Source organism: Sarcophilus harrisii, chromosome 2 (assembly GCF_902635505.1).
Source record: "Sarcophilus harrisii chromosome 2, mSarHar1.11, whole genome shotgun sequence".
Lineage (NCBI taxonomy): Eukaryota > Metazoa > Chordata > Mammalia > Dasyuromorphia > Dasyuridae > Sarcophilus > Sarcophilus harrisii.
This window is the reverse complement of record NC_045427.1, coordinates 305,269,488-305,288,928: the sequence shown is the minus strand read 5'-3', so window position 1 is coordinate 305,288,928 and position 19,441 is coordinate 305,269,488. Positions and strand designations below refer to the sequence as shown.

Sequence of the window (19,441 nt, the reverse complement as noted above, 5' to 3'; positions counted from 1 at the left end):
ACTGGAGATCAGCAGAGGGGCTAGGGAAGGATAGGTACAGTTATCTCTTCCATCATGGGGGTTAAGGGTACAGTACCCTCACAATCTGGAAAATCCTTGCATGATTTTTTTGGCCCTCCCTTCACACTGAACAAGTCCAAGTATTTTTCTTGTTCTGTTATGGGGTGTTTATAATATTAAAAGAAATAAATGTTGATATTATATAATATTCTGCATATATTTTTCTAAATGTTTTTTGTACTGTCTATAGCTTTCACAAGACTCTCCCAAAATTTTCACTTAATTTCTTATACTGACCTGCAATATATCAAATTTGTAATAAAGAAAACCTTGATGTAGAAGGGATAACTATAGATATGATAATCTACATATCAGCATTGGGATGATAATTAGATCCATGGGAGCTGATGATATCATTAAGTATTTAGCCCCATATTAACATTTCCAAGATAAGAAGCTATAAAATTTCATTATAGATCATAGAAGAAAACACTGCTGTTTTAGGAATTATAAAATCTGAGTTGGAAGACACCTCTTGAGGCTATCTAGATCAAGACTTTTTAAACTTTTTCCATTCATTTTGTCTGAGAAATTTTTATGTGATTCCATCTCAAATCTGAAATGAAATGTTTCTGGAAGCGTCTGTACATGCGTAGTACAGAATGCACATATTCAGAACTAAGGCTGCAGTGAAGTCAGGACATGCCATGGGCAAGGTTGCCAGAAATACTTCTGATTTATTACATATTTGATTTTGAATTAATTTTTGGTCATTGCATTTAGGAACCCTTTACTGTTGCCAAATCCCACCAATAACTGAGCCAATAAATAGTCAGCCAGCCTTCATTTGACTATCTTAAGTGAGAAGACATTCATGAAATCTTTCAACATCACACATTTGACTTTGAAGAGCTTTTATTATTAGAAAATGTTTCCTCATATAGAGTCTAAATTGCCTCTTTATAACTTCTATTCATTATTCCTACTTCTAGAACCTGGGACCCAGAAGAACAAGTAGAGTCTCCATTCATTTCTAGTTCCTGACCTTGGGTTTTCTAGTTATCTAAACATGTTTTCTGATAGTGCTTATTTCCTTTGTTTTTTATGCTCTATTGCTAAAATTTCTAAAATTATATCAAATAATATATGGAATACACTCCCTATTTAATGCTACTTTTAATAGGAATACTACTCTTCTCTACTGTTAGCTTATGGTTTCAAATATATGCTTTAAAATCATTATGATGAACAAAAACTTTCTATACCTTTACTTTTCATTATTTTAGTTTGAGTATAAAGTTTAATCAAAAATCTATCTAATGACATGATCATGTCATCTTAATTTTTCTCTTATTGTTAGACTGTGTTGGCAATTTAATAGGAAAACAAACCATGAATTGTATTTCTATACCTTAGTTGTTCATGATGGGTAATTTGTTGAGCTGCAGCCTTTTTTTGTGTTTTTATTTAGTATTTTTATGTCAATATTCAGCAATGATATTGGTCTGTGATTTTCTTTCTAGGTTTTGTCTTCATTAGCTTAAGGGGATGCGAATATCTCCAAACAAAATAAATTCAGAAGTCTACCATTTTTCTTTACGTTCTTTAATTGTCTATTAGAATTATTTGTTTGTTAACCTGAAAGTGCTTGGCACTAACAAATGGTTCAACATCAGAAACAAATAATTTTATCAATGGAAAAGACATTAAAGAAGAGGTATTTCCATTTGTTTTACTGCTCTAATCAAGGACAAACAACAACAGCAGCAGCCTAAGAACTAGGGGATCTTTCCATCAGACTTAGAGCTGAAATTTTCCATCTGCTTGTCTCCTCCATTGGAATGAAGAGCCCTCAAAGAAAAGGAAATACCTCATTTTTCTATTTAACATTCCGAGTATTTTGCACAGAATAAGGACTTCATCAATACTTTATCCATTCCTTCACTCATGGAGGCTTGTTTGGCAGGAATTTACTTGTGAATCTATCGGGGGCTGTAATCTTGCTGCCTGGCAGTTCTTTAACATCCATCTTATAACATCTTCTGAAATTAGTCTCCTCAGACTCTCTACTTCTTATTTTGTTAGTTTGGAATTTTATTTTAAAGACAATCATTCTTTTTTGAAAGATTCTCAAATTTATTAGCACCTCAGTATCAAATAATTTTCTTAATGTTTTTCTTTCATAGGTTCCTTCTTATTTCTAATTCTCATGATTTGGGTTTGTACTTTTAAAAAATTAGACTTAATTGTTTAGGAGGTTTTTTGTCTTTTCATAGACCAACTCTTGGATTTATTTATTTTAAAAAATGTTTCCTTACTTTCAATTTTATTGATATATATTCTAATCTTGGGATACCATTCTATTTTGTTTTCTTTTGTTCTTTGCTCCCTAAGTTTTTTGGTATAGACTTTATTACATTTTTTCTCTTTCTGCTAATAAAGATATTATTTATAATTATACCTTTAAAATGATTATTTAGTATCCTTTTTGTCTTCTTTAATCAAACCATCAGGATTTTTTATTTTTATTTCTAGGATCTTGTAGCATGGATCCTTCCATCAAAATACTAAGGCACTTTTTGTCTAGGAGACACCTTTGCTTAGCATGCTGGACTAGAGAAAAGTTTCTCTCTCACTTACCACCCAGGTGTATAACTCCTTCTCCACCGTCACCACAGCAAAGTGTGTATTGCCTGCACACACCTGCCGGGCACTACATCCACTCTTGATGACATCTAGCTTCTGGGGGGTAGATTTTCCACCTCCCCAAACATAAACCTCACTGGTCCGTGATGTTACCACTGCAATGGGAGTCTCGTTCACAGTACTTGACCTGTATAAAAATCCCACAAAATATGAACTCACTTAACAGACACTAAATCAAAATGGAAATGCTTCCATTGACTATGGATATTTAAGGATGTGGCAGTTTTCTTCCTCTCCATACTTAATACTCTCCCAATCTTAATCCCTGATTATAACATACTTGATTATTCTAGCACTGCGGCTCTGTAACAGTTTGACCAAGGTACCTCAACTTGATCGGAAGCATTCACATTTTAGTAGTGCCCACTCATATAGAATTTTGGGCACCTATACTACGTTCCTTCCCAGAAATAAATGTTAGAAGGTTAAGCTAATGAGAACTCCTGGCAAAATGCAAATAAAAAAAAAAGGCATCAGACTAAGCTCAGATCAGAGAGAGGTGTGTAAAGGCAAAAATAGGGTAAAGTCCATTTCATTAGTCCATTCTACTAAATATGGTACAATTACCTTGGTCTCTTTGTTGGCCCATTAAGCAAGGTGACTTTTTCTTCCATCTCCCTGCCAGAAAAAAGGTAAAAATACATCAAACAATAAGATGACTGCATTTATTTTATGACAACATCCTTTACAGACGTTGCTGGATTCCTACCTTACCAAAAGGTTATGGCTTTAAAAATGAAAAAGATCTTAACAGCCATTTACTCCAACTCCTATTGGAGAGGCAGCATGATATAGCAAATGGGTACTCTTTCTGGTATTACGAAGATGGTTTCAAGTCCCACATCAAACATGTATTAACTATATAGCAAAGTCACTGAATCTCTTTGTGCCTCAGTTTCTTTAACTGTAAAATAAGAGGACTGCAATTGATGGCTTCTAAGATGCCTTCTAGCTCTATACTTATGACCTATGAACTTTCTACAGGGTATGCCTCTATACTTTGAGATAATAGTTCTGTCACAATTTGTAGCAGCAGACCGAGTAATACTTTTGATTCAAAAGTATGAAGTATAAAGAGAGCTCTTCTAGATAAAACATTATAAATTTATCAATGCCCTTTTGGAAAAACATGAGCCAGAGAATTGAAAGACTTTGATTTCCCTCAATCAACCAAAGCAGAAATTCTGATGGGAAGCTAAAATTTTAAGACAAAAGAGAGAATCAGGTATAAATCAAAGGATATATATATACACATATGTACATATATATGTGTGTATATATGCGTATACATGTGTATACACACACACATACACAAACACAAATCTTAAACTGAGCACAATCTGAATGATTCAGTTAGACTTCTCTGAGGAGGTCTCTCTTTAACCAGACAATACTCTACCAAAAGGCAAAAGAATGACCTGTTTGCCTATTTACCTCCTGCGTTTACTGAGAAGTGGAAAATCCAGAAGTTCATCTGCAGTGGGCCTCTTCTCAGGGTCCTGAGGGAAAAAATGATGAGAGGATTCATTTTCAAGGAAAAGCCAGGTTCAGCATTTCACTTGCACTTAAGAAGGGCTCAACAATAGTTAAATGCCATTTGTTACATGCTGGCATATCAGTTTGAAAAGATTCAACACACTAGACTCAACTTATGACAGCTATATTAATATGTGAATGGTAGCATACTGTTTATTTGTTTTTGTTAACAATACCCACAGCAAACAAATTGACAGCATCAGGAAATAGTTTGATTTATGTATATTTTATAAATAATTCACTAAGTTTTTTAAATATGGAAGAACACAGTACATAAACTGTAATTTCTTCTGCATACAAGTATGCATATATATAGCTCAGTGAAGTGTTTTTTTGTGCATATGCACACATGGAAACACAATATACACATACATATACAATACACATGTCTCACATATGCATACCTGTATGTAAATATGTATATTTGTACATTATGCATTATCACAGTATACATACATTATCACATACGTATTTTACTCTCTTGGTTGCTCTTAGCCTCAGTTTGTGGGGATAAGACAGAAAATGACAAACTGAAATCAATTCATGCTCACCTGATCAAGACATGAATGAACCATCTGGATCAACTCTAAAGAATATTGACTGGAATCTACTTCCATGGCACGGATCCCTTGCACAATCTTCACACACAGATTAAGAGGATTCTAGGAGTCAATGATGAATGTGTCACCTTCTGTATAAAAGAACGATGCTATATAGACTGAGTTTTCTAGTTCTGTCATCTTTTTAAAGTAGTAGTGATGGTTTTATGCTAATGTATCTTTTCTTACCCAATATACCTTATGAGCTACTAGAATGCATTTTTAATAAACTTGGTCAGTATCAGAGATATTGATTATTATACTGAATATTGCTAATTGGCCATAATTAGAAATAGAAATCTTGACTATGGACCTCAAAATCACAATACATAACTGAATTAACCAAACACATTTAGAGATAAAAATCATGACAAGGCAAGGAAGAAAAATCAAACCAAAAATTCTGGAAGTGAGGGATGGAAAGCATAACACAAGAGTATAACATAATCAGAACCTACTAACAAGAAAATACAGAACAATCATGTTTCTTTGCCTCCAGTAGCTCTTTTGCCCTGGAAATTATTGCATTTTATTTTGGCATGTAAAGCAGTGATTCTGGTAGGTAAATATCAAGACTCAACATAGTTTCAAGGTAGCTAGATGGTACAGTGGATAAAGCACCAGCCCTGGAGTCAGGAGGACCCGAGTTCAAATTCAGCCTCAGAAACGTAACATTTATTAGCTATGTAACCCTGGGAAAGTCGCTTAATCCCAATTGCCACAAAAAAAACCCAAAACCAAAACAAAACAAAACAAAAAAAACCAAATAAATAACCCAGACTCAGAATCCAAGAAAGATGCTAAGATAATGAATTACTTAAGAGGAAATGACTCAAAATAAAATGTTAATTCACAAAATAAGACAATCATTGCCATGATAAACTAGTTTTGTCCAGGAGAAAGGAAAAATAAACACTAGGAACTGCATTTTAGGTCATTATCAAGAATGACAGCACCTCATCTTGAATACTAGTACAAATTTTTTTTTCTCCTTTCCATAAACACTTATAAAATGATTTGAATTCACAGTTTTCATTTAAAATAGATAGTGAAGCATTTGCCTAATACCAGGCTAGATCTAAAACCTAGGTCTACAAATTCCAAGTTCCTTAGATTAATTATATGGGCATACTTCTTTCCATGGGAAATTCAATTCAGAGAAAAATAAAGAATAATAATGACAAGTAAATCATGGACTATACAATCACATACTATATTAATACCATTTGAGATCATGTGTGACATAGATTTTATACTACAAAACTCAGTGTTTGTGATTTGCAGTACTTCTGAGTTTAGAACATAACTGATTCAAAACAATTTTCATTAAAAAAAAAAAAACAAAAAAAAACTGTAACCCATTAAAAACTATCCTCCGAGCAGCTAGGTAGTGCAGTAGATAGACCACCAGCCCTTAAGTCAGGAGGACCTGAGTTCAAATCTGATCTCAGACTTTAACACTTCCCTGGGCAAGTCACTTAACCCCAACTGCCTCAGCAAAAAAACAACCCCCCCCCCAAAAAAAAAAACTATCCTCCACATCATTAATAATAAGAGAAATGCAAACTTAAACAACTCTAAGGTTTTATTACACACTAGACTGGCAAAAAGTCAATAGTGGAAGGTCAGTAGGAAGACAAAAACATTTATCATACTATTATTGGTAAAGCTTGATCCAATCAATCTGTTAAACAATGCAGAAATATGCTTTTCAAAAAAAGAGGGGAGAAGAGAGAAGGGAAAAGGGAGGAAGACCGATTAAAATGTTTATACCCTTTGACCCAAAGATCCTCTTATCAGGTACCACCCCAAGAAGATCAAAAACTGAAAAAGCTCACATATACTAAAATTATTAACAACATTTTTTTTGTGTGTGGTAAGAAACAAAGTAGGTACCTATCAGCTGGGGAATGGCTAAATAAGATGTGGTACATGTATACTATATATTACTGTTCTATAAGAAATAATGGATGTGAAGAGAATCCTGGGAGAATTTAAATGAAATGATAGGTAACGAAGTAAGCAGAACCAGGAAAATAACATATATAATGAGTACAACAATTTCAATGGAAAGTACAATAACAACTGAATGCTATAATGATCAAACTTGGTCAAAGAAAAGATAAGAAAATAGCTTTCTGTCTTTACTAGAGAGGTTGTGATATAGAGAATAAGAGGGAGTCTGGACATGGAATAACTCACCTGCTGTCAGAAGGGACTGACACCTTGCTTGGTTTTACTGAACTGTTTTTTCTTTTTAAATCTCTTTCACCAGGGAAAGCTCAATGGGTAGAAAGGTTGTTGTTAAAGTTCAATCACCTCAGTCATATCTAATTCTTCATGACACTATTTGGGGATTTCTTGAAAAATATAACTGGAGGGGTTTGTGGGGTTTGTCATTTCCTTCTCCAGCTCATTTTACAGATAACAAAACTAAGATGAACAGGGTTCAGTGACCTGCCAAGGATCACACAATTTAAGTATCTGAGGGCAAATTTGAACTCAGAGTCTTCCTGACTCTGGGCCTGGAGTTCCCTGAGCCACCTAACTGTCCCCAACCAGGAAAGAAGAATAGATATATTTAGAAATGAATGTGATATAAAAACAAAAGAAAACAACTGATCTAGTTCCCCAAATTGGAACATCTTACCATCAACTGCAATTAATTTTTTTAGTTTGTACCTGTTTGTAGATGTAATAATCTATAAAATGATGATAATACTTGTATTGTACTACATACCTCACAGGGTTGTTATGAGGGAAATCCTTTGTAAACTATAAAGCACCACACAAAAGTGAGCTATCATCACAATACCACACACACTAAAATGAACAAATTTAACAAAATTAGAATCTCATAGACAAATGAAAATTTTCCCTGTTAATCAACTTTTACCACCTTTATATAGTGAAAACACACAACTTACCGTTGCATCAAAGGTCCTCTTTAAGGTGAGCAGCTCAAAAATAACACAGCCTACTGCCCAGATATCAGACTTGAAGTTGTACTTCACCCCCTGGCAGAGTTCTGGAGACATGTAATATGGGGTTCCCACAAGCTAAACAAAAAAAAAATTTTTTCTAATTAGTCCAGTTTCCTAAGGCTCCTTTTGCTAACATCTCATTAAATTTGATTATCCAAGAGATCATTTTAGAAGCCTCAAATAAAATATCAGAAATAGAATTCAGTTATATTATATATGGCTCATCTGAGGAAATATTATCAGTCTCTTCAAATTCAAATTTACTCAATGCCTGTTATATAAGAAACACTTGTACAGAAAAAAATATAGTGAAATCATTTGAGAGGCCCAAGTGCTCCAGGATTTCATTTCCATCATGCAGAAGCACTTAAATACTTAAGCTACTTTTCAAGCTTCACAGAAACAAATATACCAGCCAAAAGTTCATCAAGGGGGAAGATGCTATAAGTGAGGGGAATAAAATGATTTGTGGAGTTATTGGCTTTTTCTTCTAAAATGCACTGTTTTCAAGGAAATTTTTATCATGTCTCAATTTTATATCTACGCCAATAATGGAGCTTCCTACATTTGCTCCCATTTTGACAAGTATATCCAACCAGAATGGCTTTGGAAACGTGTTTTCCACATTTCCATCGGTATATAGTTCATTGGTATATAGTCTTTCTTATCCTAAAAGAAAGGACTACACTTGTTTTTACTAAGTATGAGAGTCACTACTTTTGTCCAGTTATTCAGGCTAATTCAACAAACAAATACCTAGTATGAGCACATCACTGGTCTAGAAAAGATACAAAGAGTATACAACACAATAGAGGTGATATGAAACACAAATAACTATAACAAAATGGAAGGTGGTAAGTGCACACAAGAAATAATATATAAAGTTCTAGGCACAAGTAAAGGAAAGAGAACTTCCTATTGTAGGACTAGAAAAATCAGGGAAGGTTTAAGGGGAAGGGCAACTTGTGAGTTAGGTCTTAAAAGATAGGTAGAATTTTAAGAGTAGAGATGAAGAAATAAGACAGCAAGGCAGATAAAAGTTTTTAGAAGAGAAAAGTTATGATAAATTTTCTGTTTCTGTGGTTTGTTTTCTTGAATTTTAACTGACAAAACAAAAGCAACTAAAAATTCAAGCCTCAATAATGTTCTTGACTCTCTTCCTGACAGCTGTCATCATCCAAAACAATCTGAGTCCCTAAAGTAGTGATTTGTAAATCTAGTTTATTCCCAGGATGCATATCTGGGGATGTCTAGAAACTGTAGAAAAATAGTATCTTAACTTTTAAACAAATTTTTAAAAGGAAGTATTGTAAAATGACCATGCAACTAAGCTGCATAATGGATAGCGCACCAGGCCTAGAATCAGGAAGACCTGAGATCAAAACCAACTTAAGACACTTAGTAGCTGGATGACCTTGTATGCCTTGGTTTCCTTATCTGTAAAATGAGCCAGAGAAGAAAATGACAAATCCCTCCACAGTCTCTTTGCCAAGAAAACCTCAAATGGGGTTACAGAAAGTTGGACACAACTGAAATGACTAAATAATGATAACTAGATAATGCTCAGAGAGAATGTAAAAACAGGCTGTGTATAAACAAAGACTCATGGAAGCAGAAACATAAAAATAGGTATTTTAAGTATAAGAAAAAAAAACTCCTGAAAACTTGCCTCAGAAGAATTATTACTAAATACTAGTTTGAAGATTAAGTCAGATACATATAGTGCTGTCGAAAGAGCACTGCACTGGCTCCAGAGGAAAAGGATCTGGCTTCAAAGCCCACTTCTGACACTAATTTTATGAATTTGCAAGTCATTTAACCTTTGTAGGCTTTAACTTTCACATCTGTAAAGCAAGGGGCTGCCCCAATGGCCTTTAAGGTTCTTTCCAATTTTAGGTCTAGGATCATTATGAACTAGATGACACAGACAGAGTATGCAAAATTGCTGTATCCTACAGTAGAAAGAAAAGAGAAAAGCCACTAACTTAACACAATGGCAATATATGTACTTACAGTTTCAGCCATGGAGTACTCAGAATTAAGTTTCTTTGCCAGCCCATAATCTCCAAGTTTTATTAGGTTTGCCTTAGTTAGGAAAATATTTAAAGTTTTTATATCTCTGAAAAAGAGCAATACATATTGAATCCCTGTATTAATTTCTTTTTTTTAATTTTCTTTCTTTAGGGCTCAATTCTAGTTCATTCTAGCAACACTATTAATGCAGCACAAGCACTATTATATTACTACTCAGATCCTAATCAAAATCTCAATACAATGACTATCAACCTAATATACTATAGTTCAAAAGAGGAACAAATAATACAAATCTTCAAATTCTCCAAAGAATTTCCATATGTCTTCCACAGAATGAACCCCTAGAAGGGTGGAAGAGAAAGATGATAAAAGCTATGTTCATCCCTCCAGGATGAGCTGCCTTTATCAAGCACAACTCTCTGGCAAACAATTAATTTAGAAGAAAAGACATTAAAGTAATTTTATTATATTACCTTTGATTAGTTTTAGAGTCTCCACGTTATCAAGGGAAAGTCTCAGCAAGCAATGTGGCCAACTATGTTACCATTATTATCTTTATAGGTTACATTTCTATATGTTTTCTACATGACCAGCTTAAAGTAATATCAGATTCATTCTTTGGCTTCCCTTGCTGAGGGATGTGTACAATTCATAGTAATAAAGCTAACCTCTTTGAAAAATAAATTAACATGCAACCACCACCACTCAACAAATATCAAAAAGAAGACTATATATTATAAATCCCAGTGATTAATGATTTACTCAATAAAAGTTTGTAGGCTGGATATGATCTCAATATGGTCTTATTCCTTGATTTGGAAATAATTACAATATAAATCATCATAACAGGAAATGATTTAAATTAAACAAAAATAATGTAAGCACAAAAGAGTAGTGCTTTCAACTTTTCTGAGCAGCTCAGAAAAATAACTTGCTTTGCATTTTAATTAATCTAATATAATTTCCTCTGTATTAGGAAAAGTGGGGTGTGGGCATGAATTTATTGAAGTCTAAAGTTTACAGTTTTCACTAGCAAATGAACACTAATAATCTTAATTAGTGTTTAGCTATTAGGAAGATGTGTCTATAGCACAAACTTAGTTTAATCTCAGGAACTAAGAATTACATCCACCATTACTCATTCTTTCATCTCTAAATTTTATTCTTTTGAAAAAGATGTTACTATGCTATCAAGAAAACAAAAAGTGTATACGGAAGCACTGACTGTTTTACCCTTCCCTAATCATGGTTAGATCACTGAACTTCTTTTCATTTATTACCTATGAAGTATCCCAGCTCTGTGAATGCAGCTCACTGCTGATACAATCTGAAACAGGTACCAGACCACCATCTATAAAGACAGAAGAAATGATATTTTGTATTGAAGCAAATAAATTCATTGAAAAGAGAACACAAAAGAAGCTGCAGCTAAAGTTGGATTTCAAGTCAAAATAAATGTCCTTCTTGCTGGTTGAGCAGTACATGACAGAAGAGCAGGCATAGAAAGCAAAAGCAGATCACCATCATAAAACAGCTTTAATGCAATTACAAAGTACACCAGTGACACAGACTTTTGTGAACTTTTGGAATGAATACATGCGGGCAAGAAACCTAAGCAAGTTTCTAAGGAGAACTGTAGATAACAAAAAGATCAGTAAGCAGAAATGCAGCCTTGGAGAGCTTATAAAGCCTCATTTTGTGAGAAGAAAAACTTAAAAGTTTACTATGGACAACCTTCATCTTCATGAGAAACTACTTTTTTAGTCTCTTGAATGTCCCAAACCTAGAAAGGCTTTGGGCAGAGTGACGGGAGCAGGTGAGAAATGCGCAAACATAAGCAAAGAACCCCAAAAGTTAGAGTTATTAAAGAACAATTCTAGCCCCTTCCATATTAATCTGAAATACCTCTTCCTCAAATAATTTGTCCTTCTGACGCAGGATTTTATCATATAGGTTTCCTCCTAAAATTAAACAATGAAAAAAGAACATTTAGAGAAAAGCTCTCCTTAATTGATGGAGTGATGTTTGGCTCCTTTATCTTTTGGTGATTTATCCACCCACATAGGAAAGGCAGAGTTCTCGAGGCTTCTTCGTAGGAAAAAACATTTCTTGGCTTTCCATTTCTTAAATACACTGAGAAACTTTTCTCTCAGGTAAAATTTCCCTTACTATGAAGATCTTTGGATTTGAAAACATATAGATAGAACCCATAAATACTGCTTATGAGAAACTGGGGAATAGTCCTAGAATAGGATGGGTCAATCAAGCATATTTTATTTCAAAATAAAGGGAATCAAGTCTATTTTCACATTGGAAAAAATTGCCACACACACATATATGTATATAATACAACATTTTAGGAGGAAAATAATAAAAATTCTCATGAAAGCCCAACATACCTTGCATAAAGAATTAAGGTAACACAGAACACAGTTGCCTTAAAAAAGGTTACTTTACCCCTACATCAAGAAGATTAAATGCTCAAAAGCAAAGGTGGTATTTTTAGAAAAGACTGAAGAGAACAAAAGGTCTGTAAATAATGAATATAATAAATAAAACTAAGGTCACATTGATCCTAAGATTTAGAGGGGGAAAAGATCTTAAAGAGATCCACTAGATTAAGCCTTGAAATGATTAGTATCATCTATTTTGCTTCCTCTGATGTTGCTTTACCAAGTCTTTCTGTTGATTAGATGTTTTGGTGTCTTTAGGTCCATTAACCAGACAATTTTTCCCCTTTATTAAATGAAAAATATTTCTGTACATAGGTCCCACCCTTAAGTTCTCCCTAATCATTAACAGATAACTAAGTTACCTTTTCCCATTGAATAAGAAATTTTCATTACTTCTCTCCTGCACATTTCCCTATAGAGGTTGCCTTACTTTTTTCTACTTCCATTTATAAATTATATTTCAAGCTTAGCTAAACTTTGCATCTTGAATTCCCTGAAATTTAGAAAGCAAAAGTTTTATTAATTCTATCATTTGCTTTCATTTATCCTAACCATGATGGAAAAATTAACTTTTTGCAATTTCTACTAATTCAGAAATCACAATATTTCCAAATATATTTGATTAGGATCAAGAATAACTGAAATATACAAGAGTGAAATTGTCTGGGAAGATATTTTGAGACTTTCTCTGATATGGGAAAAGAAACAATTAATTATAGGACTTACTTTGTAATTAATTAAGGACTTACTTTGTAAAGAGTATTCTATTTGGGATTAGGGAGATACAAAATTTGGGTTAAGAGATGGTCCAAGAATTTATAGACTAAGAGAAAATAATTTAACTCCTGAATCTCCCCAGCAAAACAAGGGGTTCCAAACTGAGGATTTCCTCACAAGCTGATTACTATATAAAGAAGTATTTACCCATGGTGACAAATGAAACAACTTAAAAGTGAAAATGAATAAATGAACTAAATATATACATTAATATGAAGTTAAAGGAAAATAGAAGGTTAGTGTTCTTATACCTAGGGCTAAGGGGATGAATTTATGAATAGCCACAGCTATTATAAAAGACAAAACAGACTACTTGTTTACATATAAATAAAAAGTTTTTGTACAAATAAAAATAAATGCAACTAGAAGCTATGGAGTGGGGAATAAAAATCTTTGCATAAAACATCTTTAATAAAAGTCTTATGTTCAAAACTTATACATAATTGGCATAAATTTATGAGATTAAGAACTCAGCCTAAATACAGAAAATGTCTAAGGATATAAATAGTTTTCAAAAGCAGAAAAATAAAACACCTACAATCACATACAAAAGTGCTTAAAATCAGTAATCAGAAAAATTCAAATTGACACAACTCTGAACTATTACCTCACGGCCATCAAATTGGAAAAAAAAAAAAATGGTAAAAGATGGAAAAATTCAGTATTGAAGGGACAATGGGAAATCAGGACCATAATTCTACTGCTAGTGAAACTGGTAAATTGGTTCAACCATTCTGAAAAATAATTTGGAATTATGCAAGAAAATTGTACAAACTTGTACAAACTCTTAGACCCAGCAATTGTATTCTTGTTTTTACACTCCAATAAAAAGTATTGAGTAATTACTATATGCAAGGCACTGGGAATAACAAAAACACAAAGAAAACAGTCCCAGCCATCAAAAAATTTCCATCCTCCAGGAAAAATGATACATAAAGAATTAAGTACTATATATATATAAATATACTACAAGGAAATATGAGAGATAGCATTAGTAACAGGGTAGGTCAGAGAAGGCTCTAACAAAAGAAGGAACACATGAGTTGAGTTGTAAAGGACGCCAATACTTCTGAAAGGTAGAGGTGAAGAATGCATTTTGGGTCTGGGAAATGGTTTATGTAACTATAAAGAGGCATGAAACAGTGTCAAGTTCAGGAAATAGCTGGAAGTACAGTTTGGCTGGAATATAGAATTAATGAAGAGGAACAATAAAAAATAAGTAGGAAAATGAAGTGGAAGAGCCATGGATTATGGAGGTTTCTACATTTTGGGTAAAACAGTTTGTAATTTATCCTATAAACAATGAAGAGCTACTGAAATTTTTAGACAGGAAGTGATCCATGACTTAGGAACCTATTACATTATTTTAGCAATTACATGGATGATGGATTGGAGAATGGAGAAAACAGAAACAGAAAAACTAATTAGAATACTTTTAGAATGAGAGGTAATGAGAGTATGAATTTATAATAATAACAATAGCTAATCACTAGCAATTATACAGTATTTACCATGTGCTTGGCATTCTGCTAAGTGCCTTAAAAATATTATCTCATTTGATCAAGACAGCATGGAGAGGGTGCTGTTATTGTCTCTATTTTATAGATGAAGAAACTGAGGTAACTGGGTAAGTGAATTTCTTGAGTTCATACAGCTAGTGTCTTAGGTTGAATTTGAACTCAATTTCTAGTGTATCACCTAGCTATCTCATTCAAAGTCATGAGTGGAAAAAAAAAAAAAGGCACTTCTGTATGAGTAGAAAGAAAAGGGCAGATAAGAGAAATGTTGTGAAGGTACAAGAGATGATACCTGTCAATGACTACATATTGAGAATGAAGAAGGGGGTTACTTTTACTTTCTACAAAAATGTAAATGAAGATATCTTTAAAAGTCAGGAAAATTTAGATTAAAAATATGAGAAGACTGTTACAAAGTCATAAAGCATATTTTCATCCTTTCTATCAAATGATGGGAAACAACTTCAGTATGAAGTTCCAGGCCAGTTAAGTAATCTCTTCATGTTATTTTACTTAACTATTTAAGGGGTTTATACACTGTAAGGGATTCAAATGGGATTGTGGTAGAAGTTTGTATAATGTGCTGAAATGAAGTTACTAAAAAATGTCTAAGGACCATGGTTCAGAGAATAAGCTGACACTGTGGCAGAAATTCATAATCATAGAAACAATAGTCCCATCTATTTTGCTGTTATAAATTCAAAACATTCTAGGGACTAGATCATTTCTTCTGAAAACATTTACACTCCTTATTACAGATGACAATTCTTTTGTGCAATTAATAAAAGTATCTTAGAGGAAGTGTCACTAAGATCTGTGCTTACCATTACAGTACTCAAGTTCAATCAGCAAGGTGTTATTGTCCATGAAGTGATTGTAGTAGGCAATAATGTTGTCATGTTGTAGCAGAGCCAGAATAACAATTTCATTCAAGGCATCACGACGTTCTTTCTCAGACAATCGGGTCAAATCAACTTCCTTCCACACAACCAATGAGTCATCCTATAACACAGTAACATAAGTATGGTGCTTTCTTCTTTCCTGGAAGTCAATGAATCCACATCTGGGTCCACAAGCCTAGAAAGGCCAGATGGACAAATACTTGCTTATTTAATATTTTTTTCCTTAAAAAGAAACAAAACAGACTTTAGGCAGAGACCATATAATTATCAATATTAGTAATTTGCTAGGTTAGGAAAAGGAAAATATTTAATAAACTGTTTGGTATACCAGCTGGTTTATGAAATGCAAGATCTAGGTCTAAAATATGGTGGAAAACATGGACTAGGATAGAATGCAAAGATCCAACAAAGCAATATTTTAAGGAGGATAGTGGAAGTAGAAGAGATAATAGGGAAGCAGGAAGTAAAAATTAGCATTTCATAATTCTTTAAGGTCAGCAAAATGGTTTACATATACTATTTGTTAAGAAAGTATTAACTATTCTAATTTTTAACATGAAAATGAGATTATTACATCAACTTGCCCAGGATCACATAGCCAGTATATGTCAGATATAGAACTTTAACTTGAGTTTTATTGGTCTTTTGGGCCATCTCTGACCTCAGGTAATAACTTTCATCTCCCAACAACCTTACTATGAGGGAAATCTTAAAAATAGAGAATTAGTAACATCTTACAGATGCAAAATACAATTTACTTTTCAAAGTATCTCTGCAATCTTCTCACAAAAGATGCTTCATGAATATAGGATATTTATGGGCCTCTTCCAAAAGTCTCAGTGTAGGGGGAGATCTTTCTAAATAATTATCTGACATGTTTCTACTGTCCCCACTTCTCATTATACTGATTCTTTGAAGGTCTCAGTGTCTTCATCCTCAAATGAAGGAACAAAAATGGAAGAAATTGACCCAAACCATTTAAGGCTCCAATGTGACCCTAAAATCTACAAATACACAAAAGGGGTTTAAGTTCAAGATAGAGAAATATAGATGAACAAAATACATAATGCTTCCAGCACATTTAGGTCATCAATAAATACTTAACCATTCAGAATTTGGACTTCTTTGGAACTGTAATAGTAGGCTTTAGGGGTACAACCAAAAGTTCCTAGCTTACTTTAAGCTTACTCTAAGACATCAATACAAGGTTCAGGATTCTTGTGATAAAACACTGTTAGAGAAACCAAGCAGAATCCTAAAATAGCTGGAACTTCCCAATGATCTTTAAGAACAGTCTTAAGTGTGTGAGTATGACAGAATTTAAAAACAATAATTGCAAGGACTTTTTTGGGGGGAAGGAAGGGTGGTATCAGAGAGGGACTACTGCAGAAGAAAGGCATAAGATTGGGAAGAATACTAAGACATCTGGCCATTTGGAAAATATACTACCAAAAAAACTGTTCAGAGACTTAAAAAGGAAGGGAATAGAAGACAGAAGGCATTCATGGCAATGCCTCTAGTTCAAACTTTATCAAAACGGCAGATAAGTAATGATGCTAATCTTCCCGTGAGAGTGATGTTGAACAGCGGATTGAGAAGATGATACCAGGGACCATGCCCCATGAGAATCTGATAAATACTAAACTGATATGGAGCTTTAGTCAAGACATGATTGATGCTAGAGATCTGGGATAGGATACTAGGTGAGTAAAAAAAAAAAAAAAAAAATACCAGCTTCCCAGCTTCATAATCTCAGAGGCATTCACTTGAATGAATACACTGGGATGCCCCATATAAAAGGGTAGAGGAAAAGGAAACAGAAGAGGGAAGGAAAAGAGAAGGGGAGAAAGGAGTTGGGTTTGAGAAAAAAGAGAAAGGGAAGGTTAGGGATTTTTTTTTCTTTTTAGAATTGAGAAAGGATTGGAGATAATCTAGCAAAGCTCCTTCATTTTAGAGATGCCGAAATAGAAGAACAAGGAGATTAAGAGTCTTCCTTTCTGCACTTATAATATAGGAATAGTATACGGGGAAAGGAAAAAGGAAAAGGAACAGGGAAAAGAAAGGAAAAGGGGGGAAGACATGGGGGGAAAGGAAATTAGTGAAAAGGAATATTGAAAGATTGAAAGATTATAAGAAAATGTTTTTTTAGAACTGAAAAGAAGTCTTGCAATAATCTAATAGGACTTCATTTTGCAGATGAGAAGACTGAGGAATAGAGATGAAAAATCTCCGTTTTTATATTTGTAAAGTGGAGATAAATGAGTAAAGGGAACAGGAAGAAGAAAATGAAACGGGGTTTAGGAAAAGAAAGAGGAGAAAGGAGAAAAGGGAAGTTAGGGGACATTTTTTCCCTTTTTAGAGCTGAGAAAAGACTAAAGACAGCAGAGCTCTTCCACGTTCCGGACGACGAAGCTGAGAGAGGAGCCCCAGTTTCCACCCGCGTGAGATGGAGGGGGAAGGGGGGGGGGGGGGGGGGGCCGGGGGGCAGGCGGCCGGGGGGCTCCGGCTGCGCTCTACCTCGGTGCGCCGGTACAGCGTGGCCTCCCCGAAGGCGCCCCGGCCCAGGACCCGGATGGGGATGTAGTGCAACTCCTCCTGCTCCATCGGGAAGCCGCCTCCGGGGCGGGCGGACGAGCCGGCGCCGGGGCTGGATGCCGAGCCGCCGGAGCCGCCGCCGCCGCCGCCGCCGCCGGACTCGCTCCCGAAGTCGGAGTTGATGGAGTCGCAGTGTCGCTCGTACTCGCCCAGCACTGACATGGCGGAGGCAGCTTCGCCGCGGCCGGCCGGGCCGGAGGAGGGAAGGGAGCAGACCCGGAGAGGGAGGGTGGGGGGGGTGGGGAGGCCCCGACAAAGGCCCGACCGGGGGGAGCGGCGGCGGCGGCTGCTCCTGCCCGCGTCTCAGCGCCTGCACTGCCCCTCCGCCAGCCCCGCGGACGCGGGAGGGTCCATGTTGGCCGTCTCGGCTCCTGGCTCGGAAGTACTTGCGTCCTCTTCCGGTCCCGAGCGTTTTCCTCGCTGCCTCCCCCTCCCCCAGCCTAGCCGCAGTCCTCCCTGATTTCGGGAGGAAAGCTTTGCCCCGCACCCCCGCCGGTGGCGGGAGCAGCGGGAAGGTCGGGAGAGCGCGTAGGTCGGGAGGCAGGAGCCCCGGGAGAAGGGGGGGTTGGGGGGAGGGTCCTTTGGAGGTCACTCGGGCCGAGCTTGGGCTGCCCAGGCCGGGGATAGGGGCGCAGCGTCAGCTAGGGCCTCGTCTTGTCGTCAGACGGTATCATTAGCAACACCCACATGGTTACCGATAATATTGTTAATAACGGGTCACGGTTCAGTCCTCCCTGTGGTAAGCGGAGTTGTCCGCATTTCCCCGAAGCCCAGCTCTCATTTGGTAAATCAAGTCCGCAGGCGTGCATGCAGGCGTCGGGCTGGGCTGCTCCGTTGTTCTCCCTTGTATTCTACTGAAAGCGTCGCCGTACGTAGCAGAGATTTATGCGACTGCGCTCATTTGCTTCTCATAGCAACCTGTTGTGGGTTGGGAATACTATTTTACCGTGAGGAAACAAGCCAAGAGACTCGGTCACTTTTGTCCCGAGCATCGCAGGGTCTGGAGTTCGAGATCCCAAGTCTGGTGCTCTATCCCCTGCCCTACCTGCTTTAGCATCATAATATAATAACAGCCCCAACCAAAGGGAACTTGTATTCTGCATCTGATTTTCACCGAGCAGGAGGAAGGCTTACTAAAGTGGAAGTGATGGGAAGGAAATGACGACTCTACTTGTGAAAGAAAAGGAAGATGAGAGATAAGGCGTGTATTCTAGAGCTTAAGAAAATAGATGAAAAATGTGACCTAGATCTTAAGAAAATTTGGGACCCCAAAAAATAAATTTCTACATAGGAAGTCAGCCCTAGAAGATAGGAGACTATTAAGGATGAGCTTTTTTA

The 19,441-nt window shown here is 35.8% G+C and overlaps 1 protein-coding gene across 1 annotated transcript in view; it reads right to left on the bottom strand.

Annotated features, from left to right (window-relative positions):
• The window catches only part of NEK9 (NIMA related kinase 9), a 38,981-nt gene extending 19,761 nt beyond the window's left edge, over window positions 1-19,220 (bottom strand). The window contains exons 1-10 of the mRNA XM_031952504.1: window positions 18,026-19,220; window positions 15,431-15,608; window positions 11,765-11,820; window positions 11,140-11,210; window positions 9,839-9,944; window positions 7,769-7,900; window positions 4,794-4,904; window positions 4,141-4,205; window positions 3,274-3,324; window positions 2,641-2,833 (exon numbers count right to left, since the gene is read on the bottom strand). Coding sequence (XP_031808364.1) covers window positions 2,641-2,833; window positions 3,274-3,324; window positions 4,141-4,205; window positions 4,794-4,904; window positions 7,769-7,900; window positions 9,839-9,944; window positions 11,140-11,210; window positions 11,765-11,820; window positions 15,431-15,608; window positions 18,026-18,265 — 1,203 coding nt within the window. The 5' untranslated portion in view covers window positions 18,266-19,220. The remainder of the gene's footprint in view (window positions 1-2,640; window positions 2,834-3,273; window positions 3,325-4,140; window positions 4,206-4,793; window positions 4,905-7,768; window positions 7,901-9,838; window positions 9,945-11,139; window positions 11,211-11,764; window positions 11,821-15,430; window positions 15,609-18,025) is intronic.
• Between the last annotated feature and the right edge of the window lie 221 nt (window positions 19,221-19,441).